This window comes from Sander lucioperca, chromosome 3, assembly GCF_008315115.2.
Source record: "Sander lucioperca isolate FBNREF2018 chromosome 3, SLUC_FBN_1.2, whole genome shotgun sequence".
NCBI lineage: Eukaryota > Metazoa > Chordata > Actinopteri > Perciformes > Percidae > Sander > Sander lucioperca.
In genome coordinates this window covers 38,425,892-38,446,213 of record NC_050175.1, presented here as the reverse complement: position 1 = coordinate 38,446,213, position 20,322 = coordinate 38,425,892, and the positions used below count along the sequence as shown (strand labels likewise).

The 20,322-nt window shown below is 41.4% G+C and overlaps 1 protein-coding gene and 1 long non-coding RNA gene across 7 annotated transcripts in view; one reads left to right on the top strand and one right to left on the bottom strand.

The window, feature by feature from the left end:
• LOC116067339 (golgin subfamily B member 1-like) overlaps positions 1–14,281 on the top strand; it is a 60,534-nt gene extending 46,253 nt beyond the window's left edge. For 4 of the 6 annotated variants that reach the window (XM_035999720.1, XM_031323764.2, XM_031323763.2 and 1 more), the window contains exons 22-29: positions 240–331; positions 1,682–1,718; positions 1,886–2,032; positions 2,641–2,763; positions 2,987–3,084; positions 4,207–4,299; positions 4,388–4,502; positions 4,661–5,395. In XM_035999720.1, coding sequence (XP_035855613.1) covers positions 240–331; positions 1,682–1,718; positions 1,886–2,032; positions 2,641–2,763; positions 2,987–3,084; positions 4,207–4,299; positions 4,388–4,502; positions 4,661–4,819 — 864 coding nt within the window. In that variant the 3' untranslated portion in view covers positions 4,820–5,395. Of the gene's footprint in view, positions 1–239; positions 332–1,681; positions 1,719–1,885; positions 2,033–2,640; positions 2,764–2,986; positions 3,085–4,206; positions 4,300–4,387; positions 4,503–4,660; positions 5,396–5,417; positions 5,441–14,270 lie in introns of those variants that run through there. The other 2 variants (XR_004896920.1, XM_035999719.1) reach the window with 2 other exon arrangements.
• Positions 7,517–14,385, bottom strand: LOC116067321. The gene is made up of 3 exons (XR_004109174.1): positions 14,317–14,385; positions 13,982–13,988; positions 7,517–7,533 (listed from the first exon to the last, which is right to left on the bottom strand). It is a non-coding gene; the product is annotated as an uncharacterized LOC116067321 (long non-coding RNA).
• Positions 14,386–20,322: the final 5,937 nt, after the last annotated feature.

Sequence of the window (20,322 nt, the reverse complement as noted above, 5' to 3'; positions counted from 1 at the left end):
GTCATCAGCTGTGATTTGGGTTTGGCTGTTGCTTGCACTTCATCTCTGCTGTGTTTCATTTTGTGGAAAGCATGCAGGGTCAAGATATATTTGTAGTTTTTCATACATTTCATTGCTTTGACGTGCACGGTATTTTTTGTGTGGATGCACATGTTCTAGTGTGAAATTCTGTTTGATTAAAAAGATATTTTTAGATGAATAGTTTTGTGACTGACGACTTGCTATTGATGCTATTGCAGGAAGCGAGACAGAAGATGGATGAAGTACAGACTAACAGACTGCCACCTGAAAAAGAAATCAGCAGCTACCAGGAAGAAACAGCAGATCTAAGGTAAAAAAAAAAGACTGAAGTAAACTAAACTTGTGTATTCTGAATTTAAAGTGAAGTGTCCTTAAAGAGTAATAGAAGTAACTATGTGTTGGACCTACTTCTACCTTGGTGTTATAGGTGTGTCAATGCATGTACAGAGTTTACAGTATGGTGGACTACAGCTAGTACTTAGTAGTGTGGCCTTTCCCAAAACATACAAAACACAACTTGGCACTTTCAACAAGAAAATGTGACACATTTGAACCGTCAAAAATTGCCAAAAATGACGTTCAAATATTCCTTCTAGAGAAAAACACATTGGTTTAAATATGCTTGAATATCTTGTGCATTTTGTCCACAAGAGGGCGAGGCAATACAACCAGGGTTCAGAATTAGCACCATCTACCAGCCAAATGCTGGTAAAATAAGCAAGTGGCTGGTAAATTTGCTTCACTCACTAGCCAAAAAAGCAATGGTAATCTATAGAGTGGCTGGTAAAATGTGAACATTCACTAGCCATTTGGCTGGTGGACGAAAAAGTTAATTTTGAACCCTGAATACAATGGGCTTGACGGTGTTTTATGCCCCCAACGTCTCCCTCCAGGCAGCGCTGTGACCGTTGACTTCAAGGCACCTAACCTTAACCCTAACCCTAACCATTGCCTAATCCTAGTGCCTTCCAGGCAGCGCTGTCTGGAAGGAGACGTTGGGGGCTTAAAACACCGATAAACATACAACAGCAGACTTGTACAGGTATATTTCTTTCAACATGAACATGTCTTTTAAAGATCTACATACCTACACATTACAAAATAAACAAATAAAATAATGTCCTATGCCGTTAAACTTATATTATATATTATATAAAATATTTAAAGACTCTTTCCATCTTTTTCTTTAGAGCAAATCACACCGCAGGGTTTGTAATTTGGTCGTAAACAAAGTCTCTTGCCGTTTCTTGAATTTGTCTGACGATTTGTCTGTTGGTCGGTGTTTTACTGACAGAAGTTCCCGTATCTCGTCTCGTCTCTTCAGTTAGACAATAATTTGTTTTATTTCGGTTTCGCGCCAGCCACACGATAGAAACGACCATCAACATGCTTTCTCGTTGGCTGTGAATTCTCCGAATATATATTCAAATTTAGAATATTGGTTGACCGCCCTATGGCACATACATTGGCAACAAGTAGGAGGATTGTTTTTTTGCCCTAACTGTAGTGAACAACTGCTGCGTTCATGTGGTCAGCTTACTGTCTCTACGTGTTGGCATGAAAACAACTTTGGATTCTAGCTGTGTGGTTACGCACGAAGCAACGACCAAACAACAGTTCAATAATTGCTTGTGATAATAAAGGTTTTTCTGTTATGTAGATCGGACACAGAGAGGAAGGACACGCTGCCAGTCAAGGTAAGTTATACATCTGCCTTTAGCTGAAAAATATACATGATCTGTATCATAGTTGTTTTGCTATATTTTACTAATCTGTTTTAATCCTCCTGAAATTACTATTTTGAAACAAACATTTGAATCCCTTTGTTCAGTCTTTTATCTTATTTTTTCCTTCCGCCCAACAGGAAACGGTTGTTTTGGCAGGTCAGAGTGGAATGGACAAGGTGGTGAGTCGGTTGGAGGCAGAGAGGATCCAGCTTCACGGAGACCTGCAGCGCTGCATGTATGAGATCCAACAACGAGACCAGTACCTCCAGCAACTCAACCTCAAGGTATGAAACAGCCGAGCTTATGTGTATCTCTAAACCCAAACACAGCTGAATGTGCAGCTAAAATGTTGGCGGTGTAGACACAAAGTGAAGGGGTTGGGTGAGTAGTTCAGTGTGGGCAGTGTAGCAAGCTGTTTGTTTTACTATTTTTGCAATAAACTTATAATGTTGGAGATCCGATTGTATGATATTTCCATCCTTTGATTATTGCTTTTTTTCTACCAAAGATATTAGGGCTGCAACTAACCGACATCGATTAATCTGTTGATTATTTTCTGGATGAATGGATGAGTTGTTCGGTCTCTGAAATGTCAGAAAATGGTGAAAAATGTGGATCAGTGTTTCCCAAAGCCCTAGATGACGTCCTCAAATGTCTTGTTTTGTCTACAACTCAAAGATATTCAGGCAAGTTAGACAGTGTGAGGGAACTCTTGACCTACTTGTCCCTCGTACGCACGTAGTTGCCAATTCATTTCATAGTTGACAACTAATCGATTAATCTTTGCAGCTCTAAGAGAAATAACCTCTGAAGGAAGAATGACATTATTTCTTTGAGGAGAGTAAAATGACTGTATGCTTAAATGTACAAAATGTCCCTTCCTCCCCCCCAGCTGCAGCAGGGAGTGGAGGAGAAAGGTACTGTTGCAGCTCAGCTGAGGGCCGTTTCCCAAACCCTGAGGGACACCCAGAATCGCTGCCACTGGCTGGAAACCCAAGTCCAAGGCCAGTCTCAGGTAAATAATCCTAAACATGTATGTAGACAACAGTTCTGGGTCCTTTTGTTTGTTCACATAAGGTGTTGTCATGCATCACATATCCATATTGTATACTTTCCCTCCATTTAGTTTTTTTTATCTCTCTGTACCGTCATACTATGAAATAAAGACAAACATGCTCTAAAAAACAAATAAAAAGTTGCATCTCTATATACATGTAACGCTGTTTCCCCACCACCAGGGGTCAGTGTATGCTGAGGTTGCACCTGGAGCCCCCCAGGAGAGGAGCATCAACTCCATGACTGCTGGAACCGCTGAAGCCAGTCAGTTCCAAGAAAGGTGAAGAGACAAAGGGCCATATTTTAACGATCTAAGCGCACGCCGTGAAGCGCCTGGCGCAGGTGCGTTCAGGGCGTGTATGAAAGTGCGCCGGGCGCATGATTCAAAAGGGTTGTACTTAGTGTCTTCATTAATCAGAGGTGTGTTTTCGGCGTAACATGGAATAAACCAATCAGAGATCATCTCCCATTCCCTTTAAAAGCCAGGCACATTTGGACCTTGGAGCATTGCTGTTATGATGGAGGATTTGCTGAGCAGGAAGGAGAGATTTTCAGGAGAAGAAACTGAACTGCTCGTGTGTGAAGTGAAAGCGTGCGAGCAGATCATATCATAATATGCCCTGTGTGTGTGCACGAGCCTAGGTGCATTTTACTAATGCTCTGTTAAAAAAATCGCAATTCAATTATTTTCCAAAATCATTCAGCCCTAGTCAATGGCGCGATCACTTCCCGCTGCCTCAAGATAGCAATACGCCCAGAATGCACCTGAACACACCTCCCTGTAAGACCAGCACGCCCAGAATGCACCTGAACACACCTCCCTGTAAGACCAGCACGCCCAGAATGCACCTGAACACACCTCCCTGTAAGACCAGCACGCCCAGAATGCACCTGAACACACCTCCCTGTAAGACCAGCACGCCCAGAATGCACCTGAACACACCTCCCTGTAAGACCAGCACGCCCAGAATGCACCTGAACACACCTCCCTGTAAGACCAACTCTTAAACCAGCAAAGACACTTGCGTCGGACTTTGCGCTGCGCCCGGTGCAAGATAGGGTCCAAAGTCTTTTGCTCCGTGTAGTTTTGTATGATATTCTCTTACAGATGTTTATTTGTTTATTATTTGAGCTCACTGATATTAGGGCTGTCCTCGACTAAAGACAATCTCAGTCGACTAACACACATATTTAGTCGACAGATCTGTGCGCTTTGAGTAGTTGTTAAGACTCAAAAAGCACAATAGAAATGCAGTCCGTTTACCATCTGTTTCTTTACAAAGTCAGGCAAAAGAACCACTTTCAATCTTGTGTTTACCAGATATTTGATATATTTGTGTGTGTGTGTGTGTGTGTGTGTGTGTGTGTGTGTGTGTGTGTGTGTGTGTGTGTGTGTGTTCAGGCTGCTTGAGTTGGAGCAGAGTCTGACAGACGAGAGAGCGAGGAGAGAGACGGCTGAGGAGGCTTTGCGTCTTGCTGAGGACCGAGCAAAGAGGTCACACACACACACACACACACTTCATACACATATACGGTGTATATTCAACCGTGCAGAACCTTTTTAAAATGCTTTTGTTTTGCAGTGTTGAATCCAGTCTGCCCAGAGACAGTCAGAGGGACTTCAGTATCGAGATGGAAGCAGAAGACGAGTGGGAAACTCTCAGTCTCAACCCAAACCAGCCTCTAATAGCACGAAAGGTACGCAGAAGACAACAAATGAATTTAGCCTCCGCTCATCCAGAGAGGCGTGTAAATAAACAAGCCATTGTTCCTGGTTTCAGAGATTCCATTAAAACCGTAAAGCGTCCTCCTGTGACTGACGTGTTCCCCTGATTGCTCGGTGTTTGTGCCTCCAGGTGAAAGGCGGCATGGTGGCGTGCCGACGCTGGCTCAGAGGGAGGAGCCTCTACTTCTCCAGGCTGTTGACGAGCCGCGCGCGCTCTCGATATTTCTTTCTGGCCTACCTGCTCACGATACACGTGCTCGTCCTCATGTGCCTCACTGGGGCCCTGTAGCCAGCTCACACTGGGAAATGGGTTTAAGGTTGAAACTGAAAGCTGAAGTAAGTTGTACTTTTTTTTTTTTTTAAAGCTAATTCAGCATTTTTATTTTCTCTCTGCATTGAAGTGTGAAACACTAAAAGTGGCCGACATACAGCAATGGAGAGGCTCTCCATACGCCTGTCAGGTCACACCTTTCCTTCCTAGGAAAGTAAATAATATGTTCACGGTAAAGTTTCCTGCTCAAACGACGGTTGACAACGTGTTCAAAGATTTCAGATGAATTCTTCACAACATGTAATTCATTTTTATTCACGTTGTTTGCAAGACTGAACACAGTGTGTCTTAAATTAGATTGTTTCCTTTAAATGTGTTAAATCAAGCCTTAGAGTATGATGCTCTCATCCCTCGCTGCTGTTTGGGGGGGGGGGGTGTTGCCTACAGTTTGTTGTAGAGCTGCGAAGATGAATCGATTTAGTTGTCAACTATTAAATTAATCGGCAACTATTTTGATAATCGATTAATCGGTTTGAGTCATTTTTATGAAAAAACTTCTCTGAAGTCAACTTGTTAAATGTGAATATGTTCTAGTGTCTTCTCTCCTCTGGGACAGGAAACTCAATATATTTGAGTTGTGGACAAAATAAGACATTTGAGGACGTCATCTTGGGCTTTTTGGGAAACACTGATTGACATCTTTTAACCATTTTCTGTCATTTTATAGACCAAACAACTAATCGATAAATCTAAAAAATAATGGACAGATTAATCAACAATCAAAATAAGCGTTCGTTGCAGCCCTAGTTTTGTTGCTTTCAGATGCAAATTACAAAGGAGACGAGGAAAGAAACATTCAATTTCAATTTTTGACACAAGTTGATGGAGCTGAAGAAGGAAAGGACTTGAACTTTGATGCCTAAGAAGGTGCAGAAAGCCATATCCATTCTTAACACTACTAAATGTTTTGAATCTCATCGCCTCGCCCTCCTTGTTCCCTTCTTTTCCTGAGCTGGGAGCAAACATGCAAACATCCCGTCTGTCAGTAAACCGTCAGTAAACCGTTTGCTTTAAATCACAAACGTCTGCACCAGCTGCTGCTTGGTTTGGCCTGCCTGGTTTCGTACCTTGCACATAATCGTGATGCTGAGTTAAAAAACTATGCACTGAAGCTCCAAAATGTGTATATAATCATCTTATATAAGCTCAGAAGCACTACACCCCCTCCCACCCTGTTCCTGTTTCAATGCAAAGCCAAAGGTGTCTGTATCCTTACCTTGGCTGTTTGAATAAATGCTCTCATGCCCGTTAAAGATAGTGGGAGACAATGGTTTCGATATATATATATATATCCGTACATTTTACTCCAGTGTCAAAGTGTGCCAAAATGTACTGGAGAAAAAAAAAGCAGATGATATGAAAGTACATACTGTGTGTATTTAAGGTTTATAGTATTTATGTGTGCATCCTCAGAAAGTATGCTAACTGTATGTATGTATATATGCATTTCTATCCTCTTAGGCTGATGTTTGATGACTGTACATTTCTTCTCGATTGTTGAGTCTAAAAGATGTGATGGATAAAAGATGGGGTTTCACAAAAGGAGGTCAATTAACAAGCCAAAAAATAAATGTAAAAAATGATCTCCAATGAATTTACAGACATGATAAAAGCTAATAAACGGTGAAAGATGCTTTCTGGCTTGTTAGTTGATCCACTTTTGTAGAAATGCGCGGCTGCTGATGAGTTTGAGGTACACTGTCCTTATGATCTGTACATAGAGGTGTGATTGATGGACAAAACAATGAACTGAATCTATTTATCAAAAAGGTGAACTACTGAAAAAATTGTTCAGATGGCATATTTTCTCTACTGCCTCTATTTTTAAGAGATAGTGACGCTGTTGGCCTTTTGGTGACATTAGGCTTAACTTGGTGCAATACTGTGTCAGAGGTGACCTTTGTCAGGTTAATTTAATAAAGCTTGTTGAACTTTTCTTTTTCTTTTGACTATTTGATGCGTGTCTATCGGTTATAAAGTATACAATAAATTGCACCCAGCAAGTGTAATGCTGATATTTCTTATAACAGATTAACCAATTAACCATTAAACTCCGGATCGACTCCAGCCGTCTTCTCCGCGGGGAAAAAGATCGATGTGGAAAAGCAACCAACATTACTGTATTGGAGTGTGTAGAATAATCAATGGCATTAATGAATCTGCACGGAGGAGGAGGAGGAGGGTCTGTTGTGTTTGAGAGAGAGAGATCATATACGGCAGTATGTGGCGGTTAACATTGATTGTGTGACGGGCCGCCACCAATATATCAATGTTTGGGAAACACTGATTTGTCATGCCGAATTGTTCACACTTAAAGCAACACCAAAGCACTTTTCCTCTTCGGTTCTCCTACAGGTTGGAAGCTGAATTGTGTCCATTATTTATCATTCAAACTACAGATCCGCCAACCAATCTGGCAAACTTACATAGTGCGGTTATAGCCGATAGAGGGCCGCAAAGCGAATGCAGAAGTGCCGTTCGCCCTGTTACGAGTTGATGAACCACTGAAACGATTTTGGAAAAAAACTTTTAAGGTACAAAAGAATCTTTGGTGTTGCTTTAAAGGGTAACTTAGTTTTTTTTTTTCAACCTGGACCCCCCTTTTCTATGTTTTTGTGTTTAAGTGACTGATGTAAACAACATTCTTTGAAATTGGTCCAGTATTAAGCAAGCTGCAATGTAACATTAACGGCCAATTGTGCACCTTCAACTTCTGTCCACTAAAAGTTCTGTTTTAGCTGCTGACAGACTCAGATTATTATTCTAAGTGTCTGACAACATTATGGAAAGGATCCCTACAGAGATAGACCTTTTAGGTAAAGAGTAAGATCCTTTTAGTTTAACCAGAAACAGCCCCGAAATTACATGGAGTCTGGTGGGTTTGGTGATGGTGATTTTGTGGCCGTTCCTGGTTAAACAAAAGTTATCTTACTCAAAACAACTTTTAAGTGGACTGAAGCTGACGGTGAACGTTTGTCCTTTAGGGTTACATTACAGCCCAGTTCACGTCTGCCGGTTACAGCGTTCTCACTCAATACTGGACCAATTTCAAAGTCACTTAGACACCAAAGCATGAAAAAATAGGGTCCTAGTTGAAAGGAAAATGAAAACTTTTGAATAAGAATTTACTGGTAGAAAGAAATATTACTTCTTCAGGTGTTGGTGTGTGTGGCCCTCACAGTTATAGAATAAATAAAAATAAAAGGACTGTTTTCAGACCCACATTTTGCACCGACAGTCACACACACTGAGACACAGAGCCCCATCTCTCCAGAGACTGCAGCCTGAGAACACAAGACGCCAGCCTTCTTTGAAGTCCCAACACACTGTTGGGGTTTCAAAATGCTGCACTTTGCTTCTGCACTTTCACAATATGGTACGTTGAATACTAGAGTAGAAAAAGGGAGTCCAGCTGCTGGGGAAGTGCAGTGGATTTCTATGTGCTGTGTCTCATTTACAGAGAGACGTTTTGCTGCAGGCATTTGAAGTCCATGCTCAGTTTAATTGCTTTACTATCGACTGCTGCAGATGACTGTTTTCCTCACAGGGATCATTAAGTTTCACATGATCTTTTCTCATCTTCTCAGTAAGCTACACGCTGACTACACATCACGTGTAAATAAACGTACACAAGGGAAATGCACAATAATATAATTTACATTCTTTTTGTTGACAAGAACCTGACAGTGCAGATGAGTCAAAAACATTATTGGCTATAATGTGCCATTATAGAATGTACAATGAAAGTCCTTAAAAGCAATTTCAGACTAAACTATCTGTTATAAAATGCGTCCTTTACATCTTCCAGCTTTGCACGATGAAAATATATCAGTTAGGTCTGTTAGATTTGAACTTTTTCTTGTTTTATCCTTTGTCACACAACTACATTTGAGAAAAAAAGTAAAAGTAGCAGTACCCCAATTCAAAAATACTGCATGCAAGATAAAGCTTAAAGGGACAGTTCAGACCTTTCGAAGATACTTTGCTTATCTCAGAAGCTAAGCAATGTCTGTGTGCTGTGGACGGGGCAGCAGCGAAACATATTTTAGACACCTAAAAAAAATTTAATCAGTGTACGCTATATTCAAATTATTTTCAGCGCTTCACCTTGCTGTCAGACGGCCCTTTACGACGGGGAACTGAAGCCATTATCTCTGCTCTCTTCAAAGCCACCAGACTCCTTTGACAAAATCAGTCATTTTACCTCACAGAACACGGGAGTTGCTGCTCTACCGCTGCCTCAGTCAGTCAGTTAGTTTGTGATATTGTGTGACTTTGGTGTTTTAAAGGGGTTAGGAACCCTCAAAACTAACAAACAAACCAACCGATGGAGGCAGCAGTAGAGCAGAAACTCCTATGTTCTGCAAGGTAAAATGTCTGTTTTTGTCAAAGGAGTCTGGTTGCTTTGAACAACAGATTCTCACTCCCATCGTGTAAAATATGGACGCCTGGTCAGGTGCCTTTGGCGTTGTTATTGACGCTAAAAGTCTCCTTTAGCGTCAGATCTAAACGCGCTTTATCTAAACGGGCTTGGTCGGGAATATTGGCGTCACTTTTGACGCATTTAGGTTTAGGAAAAGGTCGTGGGTGGGCTTATGTTTCCATGACTCGCGGGACAACAACAACAACACAGTTGGGTTTAGGAAAAGAAGAAAGCGAAGGTTGGGTTTAGGAAACGTGACACGCGGGACATGATCCCCGGTCTCCTGGGTGAAAGTCCTGAAACCAACCTCCCTATGCGGATTTTCGTGCTTTCATACTACTCGCTACCGTAGTCGCTCTTAATGCTACGTCATCTTCAAACACCGTGTAGCTGCTGCTCTGCCCGGTGTGTTCTACACACACGCTGAAGGGCGCTTTTTGCGAGACAGCCACTGCCCAAACATCCATATTTTACGAGTTTGGAGTGAGAACGGGTGGCTTTGAAGAGAGCAGAGATAACGTCTTCAGTTCCTCATCGTAAAGGGCTGTCTGACAGCAAGGTAACGTAGGGGAAAATATTCTAAATATAGAGTCCTCTTAAACTGATATAGATGTTTTTAGGTGTCTAAAATGTGTTAAGATGCTTCCTCCGTCCACAGCAGGACATAGCTTATCTTCCGTGTCAGTACTCCTGTCTGATTCTCCAAACTGGAGGCGTGCCGACCGCCGTCTACTGTAGCTAACACACTGACTATGGAGAAGTAGCTCAGACAACCACGCTGAACAAACGTCTGAACTATCCCTTTAATAAATGAGAGCAAGAGGGAGCAGACAGTTTATTTATTAGGGCTGGTTATCGTTTGACAATTTTCAACACTTTTGTTTGGGTAACTATACTATAAAAGATTCAAACTATCTCTTTAAGTGAAAGTATTGGTAGCAAAGTGTACTTTGAGTAGGCAACTCATTATGTAGACTTGTCTTTTTTTAGGTTTATATTATCATATATTCAGTTCAGTTATATTTTCAGTGTCAGAACATAACAGACATTATCTCAGGACACTTTCCAGATAGACAGATCGGTTATATATATATATATATATATATATATATATATATATATATATATATATATATATATATATATATATATATATATATATATATATTCTACTGAGTCATTTTCCACCACTGACCATAGACAGTTAAAGAATGCCGTAGACTTCCACGGAGACAAGTGAAGTTTATTAGACATTGACATATAAATAATGGACCAACAGCTCCCGTGTCTCTGGACGGAGACCAGTGAAGGATATTAGAAGATCTTTCCCGGTGATGGCTGAGCGTTACTGAGCAGCCTCCAACTGAGCTTGAAGACGTAGATGTGACGTGAGCAACCTGTCTGAAAGTTGGAAGTCTTCTGGTAGCTGTGCCAAGAGAAATCTCAATCATTCCCAATCTAGCAGAGACGGAGAGCGTAGATATATGTAAGGAGATAACATAGACACACAGTAAGTCTCGTGGTTATGACCCAATCATTAGCCTATTTTTATAAAAACGTCTGCTACGGAGCCATAACGTGAGGTACAAGGTAATGGAGCCTTTTATACATTGTCGTGTTTCTTTAGAAATAAACAATGGACAAATAGAGTCTTTAAACTCTTCAGATGTAAAGTTATTCTCTGTCAAAGTGGCGCCAAAATGAATGGCAGTCAATGGGATGCTAACGGGAGGTGATGGCTTGGTAGCCTATGAACCTCTCCATAGGAGGTACGCTTTTCAGATGCTCCCTCCCCCCCTTACCACTGACAGGCATGCATTACAGGATGATTTCTTCATGCACATGTGTGATGTAATGTGCATATGAAGCCACTAGATGGCACAGTCTGCTCATGTAATACTAGATCCACACAGACTAGAGTGTAACAAACCTTTCATGTTGCAGATTGGATCTTAGTGTCTTCTCAGATAATCATGAATGGGAGGAGTGGGTTCATACTGTATCTCACCCTTGTATGAACTATGGTTTATGAGTTTGCCACATTCTCCTTTTTTTTTGGAGAGTTAATAACTGCAGCTTGGTTTGGTGTTTTTTGAATTGGAATTGATGGTCTTCAACCTCATAAATATTAATGAAGAAATTCCCCTTTTTCCGCTTTTATGATCTAATTTTTGATATAATGTCTTGTGAAAGGCAGAGTGGCAGATCTGTAGATGGATAGAGAACCAGATTTTCTCAGTGTGATTTCAATCTTTGGCTGCTATCATGTTCTCTATAAAAGCCCCCTGGTCATTAATCAAAGAGGATTTACATCTCTTCGCCTTCACGTTGATTTGTCATTACTGAACAATCACACGTTCCTCTCTCGCTGTTGGAGTAACAGAAAATATAAAAAGATTAGACTTATTAGACTTTTATCTTTTTGTTTCTGATGCGGATGAATCCACATACACATTACTCATACTATAAATACTCTAACAAATGCACATATTACCCAATTTTACACTTCACACTGACATGAAGTCAACTCATGGTTTGTGGAGTAAACAACCCAAGACTTGGTTTAGTGAAACAAGCCGACTCCTCTCCCTCCCTGCAGCCTTCATCTCTCTCTCTCTCTCTCTCTCTCTCTCTCTCTCTCTCTCTCTCCCTCTCTCTCCTTCTCTCTCTCCACCGGAGTGAAAACAATCCTCCAGTTGCAGGTGACCCACTTGCCTCCAGCGGCAGAGGAAGAGAACCAGAGGAGTAGGAGAAAAAAGGGCGGGGAGGAGGTAGAGGTGAAAATGTGTGGGAGTCTGCTATGATTAATGTGCTTTCAGAGATGGAGTGAGTGAGAGAGAGAGAGAGAGAGAGAGAGAGTCGTGGACAGGGGCGTCTGGGATGTGTGGTGGTGGGAAGAGTAGGCTCCTGGTAAAAGGTGCGTTCGACAAATAAATGACCCCATATCTATCTTAATGCATCAGCGTGAAACGTTGGATTATGTAAACATGTCAAAAGAAATACTTCAGCAATTATATCAGCTAAAGGAACTCAGGAACTTTAACTGTATCAGAGCTTCTTCCCCAGAGTCCTTGTGCTGTGCTTTTTTTTGCCCACGCAGATTTCCTTGGATTGTGGTGGCACCTTGATCGTGGCTGCAGCTGCTGCTGTGGTCCTGCTCAACGCCCTGCTACGCCCTGCTACGTCCTGCTACGTCCTGCACTCCTACTATCTATCTATCTACCTAACTATCTCTCCCTCTCTCCCTCCCTCTCTTTCCCCCAAGAGCCATATTCTGTCCGAGGTTTCTGCCTGTTTAAAGGACATTTTTCCTTGCTACTGTCGCACCAAAAGCTTGCTCTTTGGGGAATTGTTGGGTCTCTGTAAATTATAGAGTGTTGTCTAGACCTACTCTATCTTTAAAGTGTCCTTAGCAACAAGTCGTCCAAAAACATACGACGATATTGGTCGTTTGTTCCTACTCTCTAATACGATAGCCCCTAGCGGTAAACCCGAGAACGTAAGTCATGGTTTTACACACATGGTTAACGTGAAACGGTCGCTGTTTGGTAAGGTTTAGGCACAACAACGACTTGGTTATGTTTAGAGAAAGATGGTGGTTTGGGTTAACATCAGACACGTCTTCACTTCCGGTAAAAAAAACCTCACTGCAAATGCAGCATGAATCCCGGTCTCCTGGGTGAAAGTCCTGTTTGTTCGACCCTTCATCACCCCAACCTGCCTCCTTACATGGCATTTAGCGCTCTTATACTTTGTCACCTTAATTCCTGCTTTGCTATTGTCATAATTACTATGGACACTAAAGGGCGCCGGCACTTTAAACATAGTCTATATCCACGATGTTCCACTTCCGGGATTGCTCCGGTACCGCTGGAAATTCTGCCAGATGTCCCTATTTTCGGCCAGATGTCCGTCCCCTTCCTCTGTCTCTGTGTTGGCGTTCTAACCTCCGGTGGATTTGTGAGGACTATGGTTAACTGCTCCTCAGATCTCTGCAGGGTAAATCCAGACAGCTAGCTAGACTATCTGTCCAATCTGAGTTTTCTGTTGCACGACTAAAACTACTTTTGAACGTACGCATGTTCTACCAAAACAAGTTTCTTCATGAGTCTACTTTGCAGAGGCACCATGGCTCCGCCCGGCGCTTAGCACCGCCCAAGACGATTGTGATTGGTTTAAAAAAAAAAATGCCAATAAACCAGAGCAAGTTTTTCTCCTATCCCAGAATGCTGTGTGGACTAGCCAGACCCTCCTCTGCAGCGTTGTGGAGGAAGGTCTGGCTATGCGAGACTGCTATAAACAGAACTTGAACAAACAACTTATTTGGGCCTTTTTTTCTCATCGAATTGAACTGAATTGAGTTGTTGATAATCAAACAGCATGCTGGGAGAGAAGGCGGTGGTCTCATTGAGTCAGACAAAAAATCCCCCAAGAATCCTTCTGACTCTGTTGGTCAGCAAGTCAATGATTCTTATCTCTCCAGTGAAGCAGGCAGGACTCTTTTCAGATAAATCAGCAGGGATGCGGTTATCAGTCATCCCACTTTGATCTTCCTGAGGATCAGAAGTGACCTCTATTTGCCACAAACGAGGGGACGATGGGGGATGTTTGATCCTCGTCCTTTTAAACCTTGGCAAAGCCTTGGACACAACTCACTGTGATGTATCACCTCATCATCCTAAGAGATAACAGACAACACTGCAGCTCAGGATTGATTTCACTCTTATTTTTGAAAACGTTGTAGCTACTGCAGCTCATCTGGAATATGGAGTTCCACAAGGGTCAATCTTATGCTTAGTGATATTCTACATTCATCTCTTTCTGCTAAGAGATATCTTTCTCAAATGGCATCCTGCCTAGGTTATATTTCCAGTCCTACATGATTATTTGTTTGTTTGTATTAAAGGGTAACTTTTTATCAACCTGGACCATATTTTCTTATGTTTTTGTGTCTACGTGACTGATGGCAACGGCAATCTTTGTTAGTTCCTTAATTAGTTAATTCATGAATTAGTCCAGTGTTAAGCAAGACCTGAAACAAACTACAATGTAACATAAATGGGCAAATGCGCATCTTCAATTTCGTCCACTAAAAGTTCTGTTTTTGGTGCTGACAGACTCAGATTATTATTCTAAGTGTCTGACAACATTATGAAAGGATCATTACAGAGATAGACCTTTTAGTTAAAGAGTAAGATCCTTTTTGTTTAATATGAAATAAAGTTTAAATAACATAGATTACTAGTGTTGGACACTTTGGCAGAAGTATTTATATAATAATTTTATAAAATGTATCAACAGGCAAGGCACCTTTATTTTTATATCACATTTCAGAAACAAGGCAAAGTGCTTTAACATAAAAGAGCAGTTAAAAACAATTAAAAACATTGATTAAAAAGAATACAACCTGAATGAAACAGGAATAAAAGTTACAGTGCACTGTAATAAATGAACAATTATTTAAATAAAAGGCATCTTCAGCTTTAATTTAAGTTGCAGCAGATTCTCATAAAAATGTGTTAAATATCTCGAGCTGGAGATGATTTTTTAACAAGAAAATGAACCATGAGATCATTTTTCCCCTCTGCTGAATTTAAGCCATAAAGTGATCATATTCTGCTTTTTGGCTTTTTCTCTTTCCTTTACTGTGTTAAATATCTTTTTTCTGCACGTTATAGGTTTACAAAGTGAAAAAGCCCAAAGTCCACCCCAAAGGGACTTACCATCTCCAACAGAAAACAATGTTCACAAACTGCTCCAAACAGCTCTATTGTAGTCCAGCCTTTACTTCAGAGACAAACGTGGTCACTTTGGAACACACGTTATAATGCTCACCTAGCTGCTAGCATGGCACGCCTTCATACTCTGCTTCTGACTGGCTAGTAGTCCTTACCTAGTTACTGTCAGGGCACGCCCTCATACTCTGCTCCTGACTGGCTAGTAGTCCTTACCTAGCTACTGAGCATGTGCGACTCCCAACAAAGATGGAACAGAAGTGAGAGGTCTCACTCTGTAGCTAAAACAGAGAGCTCAACACACAGGGTGAAAAGAGGAGCTGCAGCAATGTGCAGTAAAACAAAAATATGGTGTTTTTTTTTTTTTATTAAACCATGTAAACCTATTCTGATATGACCTCTAAATACAATTATGAACCTGAAAATGAGCATAATATGAGCACTTTAAACATACAGTTCATAAGATTATTCAAATGTTGGATGTACCAACTTCATGGCTCGGGGTCCCAGGGGAAAATATCAGCTGTTAGGCGTCTACCAACCCCTGTGTATGTCTCGCTCTGTGTGCATTGTGCACAGGATTTCCGTGCTGGATCGCACCTGGCCCCAGGTTCTCTGTGTGGTGATTTGATTTAACATAATTAACGTAACCATGTGCAACATACAGTATAACAATGACTGTAAAAAAAATACGTGCCATTTTCTAAGCTTAATTACTGATAATTCAGAGTAAAAGTTTGATTTGTTTGACCAGATGTGTTGCAGGGAATGTAAAAGGAGGACATTAAATCTGTAACTGCAATGATGTCAGCGATGATGATGTCACCAGTGGTTCCCAACCCTTTTGGTACCCATTCATTGATTACCAACGTGTGTTCCAAATGTATAACACTATTCGTGGATATTGATATTATTTTTTTCATAAAACTGAAGTGTCAATATTAAGGTTGGTTTGGGCACCTGGGTAGCTCACCCCGGTGTGTGTGTGTGTGTGTGTGTGTGTGTGTGTGTGTGTGTGTGTGTGTGTGTGTGTGTGTGTGTGTTGTTTGGACAGTGCAGGACTTTACTGCATCACTGCTCTCCTCCTATTCTCTTTTTAGCCCTACAGTTTTTCCAGTGTGCCCTATTTAATGTCCCACTTTGCAATTAGGTCTGCTGTTGGTGTGCACAGAGAGGAACAGCAAGATGGAGATCCCTCCTGCACCGCAGACTGCTGTGTGTGTGTGTGTGTGTGTGTGTGTGTGTGTGTGTGTGTGTGTGTGTGTGTGTGTGTGTGTGTGTGTGTGTGTGTGTGTGTGTGTGTGTGTGTGTGTGTGAGAGAGAGAAATATTCAAGGCCGTCTGTGACGGTGATGCAGCCTAGTCCTGTTCACAACTTTCACAATGCCTTTCACACCTCTGGAATTTGGTTCACTGCAGACGTGTCCTGAGAGACACCTAGCCCTTCACTTTCTCCAGAGCTGGCCATAACTCTTCTTCCCCCCCCAACCTTTTTCGACATTGCATGTCTCCTTCATCTTCCCCTCCTTCTCCTCTATTCAGTGGTGTAGTCTAGCGAGCATTAGACTCGCCTGTCCCAAAGCGACAACCACATAGTTTTTTTTGTAACACACCCGCGTAAAGCATCATCCTCATCTGGCTCATTTTCTGTAGTTTCTGTAACGTTTACGTCTGCTTCAGTGTCACTCGAAGTGGCAGTAGCTTTAGGGGCAGGCTTACCAAAACACTGAAAGAGTGTAGTTTAAATTTGCTTTTGTTTCATACTGTATATCTACTTCAGTGATTCACATTAGTTAATTTCAAAAATGCACAGAGAATGACCGCCAAGTAACTGTGTTGTTGTTCCTAGGCGACTCGCAACACAGACGGGGTGAATTTATGAACGTAAGTGTGAAAGTTCTCTCATAAAACAATCATCGTTACGTAACGTTATCCTTGCGTTTTTGTAAGTGGGTATAAGTAAATTCTTGACCTTTCCTAGTGGGTATACTCCGTAGGCTATACCTACGTATCACATGGACTACACCACTGCCTCTATTACTCATCCCATCATGTGTACATGGACACACCCAGTCATCTATTCCAGTGTTTCCCAACCAGGGTTCCACATTCCACATTAAGTCAGCTGTTACACCTGAACACTTAATGTTGCAGTTATCTAAGAGTGTGAAAACAAGTTAGCAAGCCAGCACAGAAGATTAGCTAGAAGTAGCCTTAAAAATAATGGTAGAAATAACTAGCTGAAAGTGATGAACTAAACAGTTCAAATGAATAAATAAAGTAATGGTGAAATGGTTAAGAGAAAAGCTAAAAGTTGAAATAGTTAGCTAATGGTTAAAATAGTTAGCTAACGATTGAGCTAACGGTTGAAATAGTTAGCTAACGGTTGAAATAGTTAGCTAACGATTGAGCTAACGGTTGAAATAGTTAGCTAACGGTTGAAATAGTTAGCTAACGATTGAGCTAACGGTTGAAATAGTTAGCTAACGGTTGAAATAGTTAGCTAACGGGGGAATTTGTTCATGTTGCGAATTGTTTGTTTTGTATTTTGTTAAAAGATGAAAAATCGTTAATCAGGAAAAATGTAAGAAAAATAACAGTTAGCCAAATGTAATGAATTAAACATTCAGCTTCACTCCAAGTATTAGTATAGCCTAGAATGCTTGTATTAATATGGTTGCTGACCAAACAAACCTGAATATAAATATATTTAGAACATACATTGTGAATTGATGAAGGGGTACATGAGTTTATCTGACAGTGCTGCTGAGGGACCTCGGACCAAAAAGGTTGGGAGCCACTGATCTAAACTAACGGTCACTTCATAACTCTCCTACTCTCCCACTCCAGACGTATATAAGATGCTTCTCTCTTTATTATTACTCATCTTCTTACAATTACTCTGTGACATGGCCCACTTCAGCATCTTGCTCTAGTACTACACACATGACCCTAGCCCTCCCCACACATGGTTCATTAGTTGCCATAGCAACAAGGTCTTTCCTGTCTACCAGCTCAAGACCCTCAACTCCTTCAACCCTAAAATATTGCATGTCCAGAATATGACGTCTTCCTCTGTCCTCTCTGTGCAAAAGATATTTTTACACTGAGGAACACTGAGCTGAAAATGTGCTAATAATTGTTTGTTTTTTTAGGAAAAAGAGATTTTGGAAGCATCATGAAATCTGTCTCTGCATCTTAGTGAGGACCTTAAACCTGCTCTGACCAACATTTCTGATGGTAACAGTGAATGAAACCATTCTGTATAATGTGAAAACTGCAGTTGAATAAGGTCTAAGAAGCTTTCTTCATGTTTGTTGCTCATTGTTTATTTTCCCTGTAGGGATGTAACGATGCATCATGAATTGATTAAAATGTGTAAAGATTACAAGCGGTTGAGATGTAAAATGAATTGCGATGCAATTTTTAAACGGCCTCGGGCGTACTGTAATCTACTTTTGATTTCACTTGTTTGACTTCAGATGTCGCTGCGTCTTCTCAGTTTATTTATTTAATGAGATTTTTATTTAGTTATTTTGATGTGGGATTTGATTTAAAAATCTCATTTGCATTATATATTTTATTTATTAAAGATAAAATACAATTTCAGTTGCACTTTTGATAAGGACAGTTTTTGTTTCTATGATACATCTCACGATTAGATTCAACTTTGTCATTGCACAAGTAAGGACAACCAGTACAACGAAATGCAGTTTAACATCTAACCAGTAGTGCAATCATTAAAAGTGCTTTTTCTTTATAGCAGTGCTTAAAAAAGACATAAAACACAGAATGCAGTATGATCATGTTAGTCCATTATTAAGGTGCATTAGCAAATATAGTGCATAGAGTTCTGAGAAATCAGACAGGCCATAGTCCATATAATAGTAGAGACAGGATGCAGTTTGATCATATATTGTTAGATGAAATGAGGAATAGTGGACCCAAATGCAGGGAGAGGCAGGCAGGCAGGAGATGGCTTGAGTTCAGGGATTTATTGATAACAAAAAACGGCAGCTCAGAGGCTGGAAAAACCACACAAAGAAACTCAGAGAAATACAAAAGCAACAGGAAAAAACACAGGCTGACGGCAACACGGGCAGGAAACAAAAGGAGCAAACTTACAGGGACAGGACACAACGGAATACAAAACGATCTGACACCAGACAAAGTTAACACAGGGGCTAAATAAACTAGGTAACGAGAAGACGCAGGACAGGTGACACCAGGGCTGGGGAACAGGTGGAGCACATCAGACAATCACACAGGCGGGAAAACACAAAGTAAAGCTAGACAAGACAAGACAGAAAACAGACTATCAAAATAAAACAGGAAACAGGAACAACAGACAGGAAACATGAAATAAACTAAACACAGAGACTTGACACAACAAGATACAACGACACAACAGGGAACAGAAATATACAGAATAATGCAAAAAAAACAGAAAATGTACAAAACCATAACATATATAGTGATCCGAGGTAGTCAGATAGTACAGAGTCCATGTGCAAAAGGAGCAGCCCAGTCTCACGGCAGTTCGTGTAAATGTCACGTTATTTTTAATCTATTGGTACGTGTTCACGGGGACGTTTTTCTCGTTTTTTACGTGGTGGCCAGCACGAAAATGGTAGGGAGTAGTATGAAGAGCCGAAAATCCGCATCCCACGTGTGGCTTTTTGTTTCCCATAGCCTTCCTAATCACAACCGTCCCGTTATTGTCGAGCGTCCCCAGCGGCCGTCTCCCGGCGTGTGAGGCGCCCTTTCCCCGTAGTGTTTTTCCTAAACCCAACCTCCGCCATCCCGATCTTGTCGCGCGTCCCCCGCGGCCGCCTCCCGGCATATGGGGCGTCCTTTTCAGCCGTCTCCCGCCGTGTGAGGCGTCCTTTCCCCGTAGGGTATTTCGTGCTGGCCACCACGTAAAAAACCGAAAAAAAACGTCCCCGTGAACACGTATCAATAGATTAAAAATAACGTGACATTTACATGAACTGCGCAGGGGCTAGTGTTGGGTCTTGGTGTTGAGCAGCGTTATGGTGTTGTGAAAAAAGCTGTTTCTGAGCCTGCTGGTGCGACTCCTAAGGCTCCTGTAACATCTCCCAGACAGGAGGATGGAGAACAGTCCATGACTGGGGTGTGTGTGGTCCTCGATGATATTTTGTGCACGTCGCAGACACCCTGAGTGATGAAGGTCAGTGATGGCCGGGAGTGATGTGCCAATGATTTTTTTGAGCAGTTTTCACCACTCGCTGCATGCACCCAGACACATCATCAGTAATGTTTCCTGGAGTCATCGGGTGTTTC